This window comes from Gigantopelta aegis, chromosome 7 (genome assembly GCF_016097555.1).
Source record: "Gigantopelta aegis isolate Gae_Host chromosome 7, Gae_host_genome, whole genome shotgun sequence".
In the NCBI taxonomy this organism is placed as follows: Eukaryota; Metazoa; Mollusca; class Gastropoda; order Neomphalida; family Peltospiridae; genus Gigantopelta; species Gigantopelta aegis.
In genome coordinates, this window is record NC_054705.1 from 31,094,616 (window position 1) to 31,105,337 (window position 10,722).

General features: G+C 40.2%; 1 protein-coding gene across 1 annotated transcript in view; it reads right to left on the reverse strand.

Moving 5' to 3' along the window:
- Positions 1-847: 847 nt before the first annotated feature.
- The window catches only part of LOC121377635, a 26,125-nt gene continuing 16,250 nt past the window's right edge, over positions 848-10,722 (reverse strand). The window contains exons 11-12 of the mRNA XM_041505702.1: positions 6,707-6,803; positions 848-1,114 (exon numbers count right to left, since the gene is read on the reverse strand). Coding sequence (XP_041361636.1) covers positions 938-1,114; positions 6,707-6,803 — 274 coding nt within the window. The 3' untranslated portion in view covers positions 848-937. The remainder of the gene's footprint in view (positions 1,115-6,706; positions 6,804-10,722) is intronic.

A 10,722-nucleotide genomic window follows, 5' to 3' on the forward strand; every position in this document is an offset into this window, starting at 1 on the left:
GACGAGTTGGACCGACGCCTCCGACAGCGACAACCACAGCCCCAGACCCTGCCCGAGCTGGCAGCAGCCTTGCAGGCCGAGTGGGCCACCATCCCCCGGGACGTCATCCGTACTCTGGTTGCTTCAATGGGCAGGCGGTGCCAGGCAGTTGTCAACACACGCGGAGGCCACACCCGGTATTGACTCCAGATGACCTTGACCTTGGTGGTGTGTCCTATCACTTACTCACAATGGACTAGAGTGAATTGTGAACAATCCTGCAACATTTGGTAATTATCGGACTCACCATTCAATAATTAAATCAATTCTCCAAATGTTACGACAATGTGGTTTTGCGTTTCTTCTTTTGAAGAGTATATAAAGCCTGTTTTTGTTTTACATGCAACTACATACATGTAGATTTACATGCTTAAACACTGCCTAATTCACTAAATTCTCGCAACATTGCGATTTCGCAGTGCAGTGCTAAAGGACTTTACAAAGAGGTCCCCATTTTACGAAGCAATCTTAGTCCTAAGATCTCCTTAAATGCAGAAGGTAGTTATGCACTTAAGGTGATTTTGGTGCTAAAATCGCTCCGTAAAACAGGGCCCCAGACCTATATTTTTGAAGTTATTTTAGCACTACAATACTGTAAAACCGTTGGAGGCTATGTCATAATGATATAGTAGCCTATAATGGTTTTACGATATAGCATTATGATAGCTTTGAAAATCTTGGAAAAACAGGCTTTGTAAATTCAGCCTATAGTGTGTGTCAAAAAAGAGTATGTACACCCACTGCATCCACCCAACTTTATTAATACTTCTTCTCCACCCCTCATGAGAATACGAAAAATAACAAAACATTGGCTGTTAAAAAATTTATTTAAAAATTGTCAAAATGCAACATATAAAGAACAAGTTGATTTAAAATCAATCCTAATTTGATCTGTTGGTCACGATTTTTTTGAATATTTATTTTTCTGCTTCCAAAGTTTAATCATTTTAATAATGGGTTCCGTGACGGCGAGGGGTTTCTTGTACAGCATATGGTGGTCGGCGCCGTTGATGACGATGTGCTGAGAACCAGGCAGATACTTGCTGATCAGAGATCGTTCTGACTTCGCCCAGGCCTGAAATATAGAAAATAACATGTAGAGAGATCTTTCTGACTTCGCCCAGGCCTGAAATAGAAACAGACGTAACATGTACAGAGATCTTTCTGACTTTGCCCAGGCCTGAAATACAGACAGACATAACATGTACAGAGATCTTTTTGACTTTGCCCAGGCCTGAAATACACACGGACGTAACATGTACAGAGATCTTTCTCTCTTCACCCAGGCCTGAAATATAGACAGACATAACATGTACAGAGATCTTTCTCACTTCGCCCAGGCCTGAAATACAGACACAACATGTACACAGATCTTTCTCTCTTCGCCCAGGCCTGAAATACAAACAAACACAACATGTACACAGATCTTTCTCTCTTTGCCCAGGCCTGAAATACAAACAGACAGAACATGTACACAGATCTTTCTCTCTTTGCCTAGGCCTGAAATACAGACAGACAGAACATGTACACAGATCTTTCTCACTTCGCCCAGGCCTGAAATACAACATGTACACAGATCTTTCTCACTTCGCCCAGGCCTGAAATACAAACAGATACAACATGTACACAGATCTTTCTCACTTCGCCCAGGCCTGAAATACAAACAGATACAACATGTACACAGATCTTTCTCTCTTCGCCCAGGCCTGAAATACAGACAGATACAACATGTACACAGATCTTTCTCACTTCGCCCAGGCCTGAAATACAGACAGAACATGTACACAGATCTTTCTCACTTCGCCCAGGCCTGAAATACAGACAGAACATGTACACAGATCTTTCTCACTTCGCCCAGGCCTGAAATACAGACAGAACATGTACACAGATCTTTCTCACTTCGCCCAGGCCTGAAATACAAACAGATACAACATGTACACAGATCTTTCTCACTTCGCCCAGGCCTGAAATACAGACAGATACAACATGTACACAGATCTTTCTCACTTCGCCCAGGCCTGAAATACAAACAGATACAACATGTACACAGATCTTTCTCACTTCGCCCAGGCCTGAAATACAGACAGAATACAACATGTACACAGATCTTTCTCACTTCGCCCAGGCCTGAAATACAAACAGACACAACATGTACACAGATCTTTCTCACTCGCCCAGGCCTTTGCCCAGGCCTGAAATACAGACAGAACATGTACACAGATCTTTCTCACTTCGCCCAGGCCTGAAATACAAACAGAACATGTACACAGATCTTTCTCACTTCGCCCAGGCCTGAAATACAGACAGATACAACATGTACACAGATCTTTCTCACTTCGCCCAGGCCTGAAATACAAACAGAACATGTACACAGATCTTTCTCACTTCGCCCAGGCCTGAAATACAAACAAACACAACATGTACACAGATCTTTCTCAATTTGCCCAGGCCTGAAATACAAACAGATACAACATGTACACAGATCTTTCTCACTTCGCCCAGGCCTGAAATACAAACAGACACAACATGTACACAGATCTTTCTCACTTCGCCCAGGCCTGAAATACAAACAGATACATGTACACAGATCTTTCTCACTTCGCCCAGGCCTGAAATACAAACAGATACATGTACACAGATCTTTCTCACTTCGCCCAGGCCTGAAATACAAACAGACAGAACATGTACACAGATCTTTCTCTCTTCGCCCAGGCCTAAAATACAAACAGATACATGTACACAGATCTTTCTCACTTCGCCCAGGCCTGAAATACAAACAGATACAACATGTACACAGATCTTTCTCTCTTCACCCAGGCCTGAAATACAGATACAACATGTACACAGATCTTTCTCTCTTCACCCAGGCCTGAAATACAGATACAACATGTACACAGATCTTTCTCACTTCACCCAGGCCTGAAATACAGACACAACATGTACACAGATCTTTCTCACTTCGCCCAGGCCTGAAATACAAACAGACAGAACATGTACACAGATCTTTCTCACTTCGCCCAGGCCTGAAATACAAACAGACACAACATGTACACAGATCTTTCTCTCTTTGCCCAGGCCTGAAATACAAACAAACACAACATGTACACAGATCTTTCTCAATTTGCCCAGGCCTGAAATACAAACAGATACAACATGTACACAGATCTTTCTTTCTTCGCCCAGGCCTGAAATACAAACAGATACATGTACACAGATCTTTCTCACTTCGCCCAGGCCTGAAATACAAACAGATACATGTACACAGATCTTTCTCACTTCGCCCAGGCCTGAAATACAAACAGACAGAACATGTACACAGATCTTTCTCTCTTCGCCCAGGCCTAAAATACAAACAGATACATGTACACAGATCTTTCTCACTTCGCCCAGGCCTGAAATACAAACAGATACAACATGTACACAGATCTTTCTCTCTTCACCCAGGCCTGAAATACAGATACAACATGTACACAGATCTTTCTCACTTCGCCCAGGCCTGAAATACAAACAGACACAACATGTACACAGATCTTTCTCTCTTTGCCCAGGCCTGAAATACAAACAAACACAACATGTACACAGATCTTTCTCAATTTGCCCAGGCCTGAAATACAAACAGATACAACATGTACACAGATCTTTCTTTCTTCGCCCAGGCCTGAAATACAAACAGATACAACATGTACACAGATCTTTCTCACTTCGCCCAGGCCTGAAATACAGACAGAACATGTACACAGATCTTTCTCACTTCGCCCAGGCCTGAAATACAAACAGATACAACATGTACACAGATCTTTCTCACTTCGCCCAGGCCTGAAATACAGACAGATACAACATGTACACAGATCTTTCTCACTTCGCCCAGGCCTGAAATACAAACAGATACAACATGTACACAGATCTTTCTCACTTCGCCCAGGCCTGAAATACAAACAGATACAACATGTACACAGATCTTTCTCACTTTGCCCAGGCCTGAAATACAGACAGAACATGTACACAGATCTTTCTCACTTCGCCCAGGCCTGAAATACAAACAGACACAACATGTACACAGATCTTTCTCACTTCGCCCAGGCCTGAAATACAGACAGAACATGTACACAGATCTTTCTCACTTCGCCCAGGCCTGAAATACAGACAGAACATGTACACAGATCTTTCTCACTTCGCCCAGGCCTGAAATACAAACAGATACAACATGTACAGAGATCTTTCTGACTTCGCCCAGGCCTGAAATACAAACAAACACAACATGTACACAGATCTTTCTCACTTCGCCCAGGCCTGAAATACAAACAGATACAACATGTACACAGATCTTTCTCACTTCGCCCAGGCCTGAAATACAGACAGATACAACATGTACACAGATCTTTCTCACTTCGCCCAGGCCTGAAATACAAACAGACAGAACATGTACACAGATCTTTCTCTCTTCGCCCAGGCCTAAAATACAAACAGATACATGTACACAGATCTTTCTCACTTCGCCCAGGCCTGAAATACAAACAGATACAACATGTACACAGATCTTTCTCTCTTCACCCAGGCCTGAAATACAGATACAACATGTACACAGATCTTTCTCTCTTCACCCAGGCCTGAAATACAGATACAACATGTACACAGATCTTTCTCACTTCACCCAGGCCTGAAATACAGACACAACATGTACACAGATCTTTCTCACTTCGCCCAGGCCTGAAATACAAACAGACAGAACATGTACACAGATCTTTCTCACTTCGCCCAGGCCTGAAATACAAACAGACACAACATGTACACAGATCTTTCTCTCTTTGCCCAGGCCTGAAATACAAACAAACACAACATGTACACAGATCTTTCTCAATTTGCCCAGGCCTGAAATACAAACAGATACAACATGTACACAGATCTTTCTTTCTTCGCCCAGGCCTGAAATACAAACAGATACATGTACACAGATCTTTCTCACTTCGCCCAGGCCTGAAATACAAACAGATACATGTACACAGATCTTTCTCACTTCGCCCAGGCCTGAAATACAAACAGACAGAACATGTACACAGATCTTTCTCTCTTCGCCCAGGCCTAAAATACAAACAGATACATGTACACAGATCTTTCTCACTTCGCCCAGTCCTGAAATACAAACAGATACAACATGTACACAGATCTTTCTCTCTTCACCCAGGCCTGAAATACAGATACAACATGTACACAGATCTTTCTCTCTTCACCCAGGCCTGAAATACAGATACAACATGTACACAGATCTTTCTCACTTCACCCAGGCCTGAAATACAGACACAACATGTACACAGATCTTTCTCACTTCACCCAGGCCTGAAATACAGACACAACATGTACACAGATCTTTGTCACTTCGCCCAGGCCTGAAATACAAACAGACAGAACATGTACACAGATCTTTCTCACTTCGCCCAGGCCTCTCCCAGTGTCGTAATATTCATATTGGACACCAAATATAAAGCCATGTTCTATCTTGTTTATATGAATTTGAATATAAAAGATCCCTTGTTGCTTTTCCCATAGGACCCTATCACCCTGGATCACACCACTGGTCTTGCCAGAGGCAGGGCCCAGGGAAGACGTGCCTGAACATTGAGTGGACGTGAGCATGTAAAAACTGTTTGGAGTTGGAGTTTCCCATAGGAGATGTCTATTTGGAGGCAGCAGTGTGTGGCTATCTTCCTCTGTCTCTCTCCCACTTGTCTCTTTCAGTGTCACAATATCCATATTGGACACCAAATATATGTAGTTTAAAGTATGATGAGCAGGGTTCGTACACAGTCTGGAAATCCTGGAAAAGTATGGAATTTATATTTTTCATTTTCCAGGGCTTGAAAAAGTATGAAAACCCCAACATTTTGGATGCAAGTTTTGAAAAATGTATTGAAAACGAGCAAATTTCAGTAACTTGCATAACGTCGTCCGAAACGTGTACTCTTTTTACACGCAATCATTATCATTCTGCAGCTAATCAGTGTGCATTCGGAAGTTGGTCATATAGCTTAAAATAAGCGGGTTTCGATTTGTGGGACATTGTTTTCATACAAATATGGCAAATAATCTGTAAAATCTGTAAGTCTGGAAAATGGTTTAATGTGTTTTGGAAAAGGTATGGGAAAAGCATGGAAATTAAAGTCCGAACCAAAATGTTAACAACTACGATAAATTGCTCTCCTACCTTTATTTTTCGTTACATTTCACCCACATTTTGTCCAGAGGGAAATCTTGCAAAAACCATTACAACGACATAAGATTCCACATACTAGATGATAACTGTCACCTACATGTATGTCGACTTCGCTGACATAGCATAGGGCAAAAAGCATGCAATTCACTCTAGAAAAGTATTATATAAAAAAGCAAAATGGCAGACGGCAGACAACTGCATGTATTTTGCTCTTTGCGATCTCAGCGAAGTTGATACTGGTGACATTGTTACAGTCTCATATGTGGAATCTGTGTCACTGTAATGGTTTTTACACAAATTGTATCTGGACAAAATTTGGGGAAAATGTAACAGTAATTAAAGGTAGGAGAGTAATTTATCGTAGTTGTTAACAATTTGATGCAGACTATAGCTTTGAAACAAGTGTATGAACCCTGGCTGAGGTGACATCAAACAACATTCGTTCTTCCATCACTTTACCTTATTTAAAGAGCTTGGCATTTGTTCATCATAGTAGTTGCCCGTTACTAAAGTGACGGAGATGTTGCTAGGTAACGATCTCAGAGTTCTCATCGTCCTGGAATAAAACAAAATCATTTCAGAATTAGTTGTCATTCCAATGTCAAAATAAAATTCTTTGAGGTCCTCCTCAACTGATTTTATTACTAGTTATCATTGCAGGTCAACCTTCTTTTTTTTTTAATCTTCCTGCCAAAATTATGTATTAATATTTGTTTAGAAATTCACAGAACACCACGAAAAGTTACAACCAAAAACTTTCATTTACAAGCAGAAATGTTTTAATTGTGTTTTTTTTTTTTTACATACTATTTTTACACAAAATTCTTAAGGAAAGAAAGAAGTGTTTTATTTAACGACACACTGAACACATTTTATTTACGGTTATATGGCATCAGACATATGATTAAGGACCACACAGATTTTGAGAGGAAACCCGCTGTCGCCACTACATGGGCTACTCTTCTGATTAGCAGCAAGGGATCTTTTATTTGCGCTTCCCACAGGCAGGATAGCACAAATCATGGCCTTTGTTGAACCAGTTATGGATCACTGGTCGGTGCAAGTGGTTTACACCTAACCACTGAGCCTTGCGGAGCACTCACTCAGGGTTTGGAGTTGGTATCTGGATTAAAAATCCCATGCCTCCACTGGGATCCAAACCCAGTACCTACCAGCCTGTAGACCGATGGCCTGCCACGACGCCACCGAGGCCGGTAAATTCTTAAGGAAGCTACAGTTTAAGTTGAATGATGGCACTTTACAAATTCAATATTCTCAAATTCTTAGAAATATCATGCAACCGTTGAATCTTCTTGTGGCTATGAAGCCAAGATGACAAATATAACCAGCATTCAGAGAATACTGCTAAAGCAATACATCTCCCCACCAGGCCCAACAAATTTTCATATTTCTTATGTTCAAGGGCCGTAACTCTTTGAAAAATAGGTAAATGACCACAAAAGTTAAACTTGATCTGTAACAAAAACCACATAAGAAGTTCAAGGCTATGTATTGTAAACATTGTGCATACTATTTGTAAGTTAAAGTTTGTTTCGTTTAACAACACCTCTAGAGCACATTGATTTATTAATCATCGGCTATTGGATTTCAAACATTTGGTAATATTGACACAGTCATAAATAGGAAACCTGTTACAGTTTTACATTAGCAGCAAGGGATCTTTTATATGCACCATCCCACAGACAGAATAGCACATACCACGGCCTTTGATATGCCAGTCGTGGGGCACTGGCTGGAACGAGAAATAGCCCAGTGGGGCCCAACGACGGGGATCGATCCTAGACCTACTGCGCATCGGGCGTGCGCTTTACCACTGGGCTACGCCCCGGCCCTGATCTGTAACAGAACATGATAAAGCTATACACACAATTTCAGCTTAATCTCTCGAGGCATTGCAAAACAGAAGTCTCGAAGACAATATGTGGGACAGACAAACAGGAGGACTTGGACGAAATCTATAGACCCATCCGGTTGGAATCATGAGTACCCTACAGGTCCAACTGGTTAATAAATAATTTTATTATATAATATTTAGTGAAATATCTTAAAATATCAGTGCAATAAAAGTGTTATCAGTCACTCAGTGACAATAACACATTTTAGAGTGAAAATTTCACTATTTCATTCTAAAATGTGTTATCGTCACTGTAGAAAGTGTTATCTTCACTGTAAGAAACCCGGAACTATTTTGCTGTTGGCATTTTAAAAATAACGGTAAATTGGCAATAATAAATAGAAAATTTCGTGTTTTTTTGTCAAATATGATTTATATCTTATGAAGTGAAGTTTGCAATCATATCACATCCCTTTGAGCAAATACCATTTTACTAGTGCAGTGAGAAGATCTGTTGTTATCCCTGAGAAACAGTGGGGCGAGTGCTGTCATGAAAAGTATTACAAAAAATAAATCATGAGTATTTTTATCTTACATACCTCATTTGTGAAAATGTTTCATTGATGAAATTATGTTCATCCACCACAGAACTCAGGTGACGAGGGTTACACATCAAGTATTTCTGTAAACAAAACAAGATTAGACTTATTTATCCTGCAACCACTGTTTCTATTGACAGAATATGATGACGGTAAAAGCAACGTCACTCACAAGATGTCACACGCATAGCGACATTGTAAAACCACTCATTTGACCTCGTACAATGTGGCTGAAATAACAGAACTGATAGCTTTTCCCCTTATTGTTTATGGTCTGCAGGATAAAGATAATAACTAGTTACTGACGTCAGATATTTGCTTTATCCTGTTCAAGCAGAATGGGAAATTACGCTTGGCCATTCTTACCTTCATAGGATAAAGCAGATATCCGACGTCATTAACTAGTTATTCTATATATAGCATGTAACTGAAGTCAAATTAAACCCAGACGAAAAAGGAGAGAATCGTACTCATCCGAAGATGTAGAAGCAGGAGACGCAGAAGTGATGGACAACTGAACCTACATGAACTGACGCAATACAACTTCGAAAACAAATTTCTCAAGGCCATTATGGTACATTGGTACTAGATGAAATAAAATTGCATATTTGTTTTACCCAGATAAAACACTCACATTTATAACCAATCACAGGACGTGTGGTGTTCACTTCTCTATCAAAAGTTCGGTGCACCTCCAACTTTGACCCAGCCGGAAGTTATTTGCTTTACTACTACCTGCATTCCACATATTCAACTTTTGTTTTCTCTCCATATATCACAGCCCTATAATGTAACCGGATGCAAGCATATGACAAAATGACGTAAAAAATAGAATTAAATTAAAAGTACTCTTCCATGTTCAGGTACTCGAGTCTTGCTTAGACTCGGCCCGTGCCCGAGTACTCGAGTACTCTCATAGAGACCCAAATGTACATAGCAGTTAAACTCTCCACTGTTAACAATGAGTTATTAATGGAGGCGGTCCATGGAAAGGGACTAGGAGACTTGTCTTCCTAAAAATATTCTAGTGTCCCTTTCTTTTTTTTCTTTCTTTTTTTTTTGCATTGCAATGACAGTTTTACAAGTTGGTTTGTGTGCCCTTTTTCTGTTAGTCCCACCCTGCAAAATGTTCTTAGTTAACAACTCAGTCTGTTATGCTATGTATGAAAACAAGACACCAATACCATGTTGTTGTATAAATTGAAATCATTTCATAACCTTTGCCATTTTATTACTTTTTCATAGGGGCTTGTAGCAATACAGTATTTCAACAATTAAAGTTTTGTTTAACGACACAACTAGAACACATTGATTTATTAATCATCAGCTATTAGATGTCAAACGTATGATCACAGAGGGGAAACCCGCTACATTTTTCCATTAGTAGCAAGGTGTCTTTTATATGCACCATCCCACAGACAAAATAGCACATACCACGGCCTTTGATATACCAGTCGTGGTGCACTGGTTGAAATGAGAAATAGCCCATTGGGCCTATCGACGGGGATCGGTTCTACACCGACCGCGCACCGAGTGAGTGCTTTACCACTGGGCTATGTCCCACCATGTAACTGGCTAAAGTTCTGGATCTTAAGAGATTTAAGACCAAGTTGAGCAGCCCCGTCAACATATTGGTAAGAAAACAAGCTGTTTAGTAGTACTCTGTGTTATTTGTATGTCCTGTATTGCTGCCAAGCAAGTTTGTTACAAACATATGTACACATGTATAGAAAATAAATTATGTAGTTTAAAAGGTCATACGGGATAAGAAAACCACTGGAAATATAGTAAAAAGAATTTTATTATGGAAACTAAAGCTGGCTGAAGAATTGAGATTCACAGTATTTTAGTTTTAAATTTCCTTAGTTTTCTTAATATAACAGGCATCAAAATAAGTGGAATGGTCGTTCAAGTTACCAGGTTACCACATGTCAAAAAAGTCGAGAACGATATTCTTTCTCTTAAAAATCTTATTAGGCTAAAACTACATCACCCAAATTTTGATCAGCTGAGTGTTATTT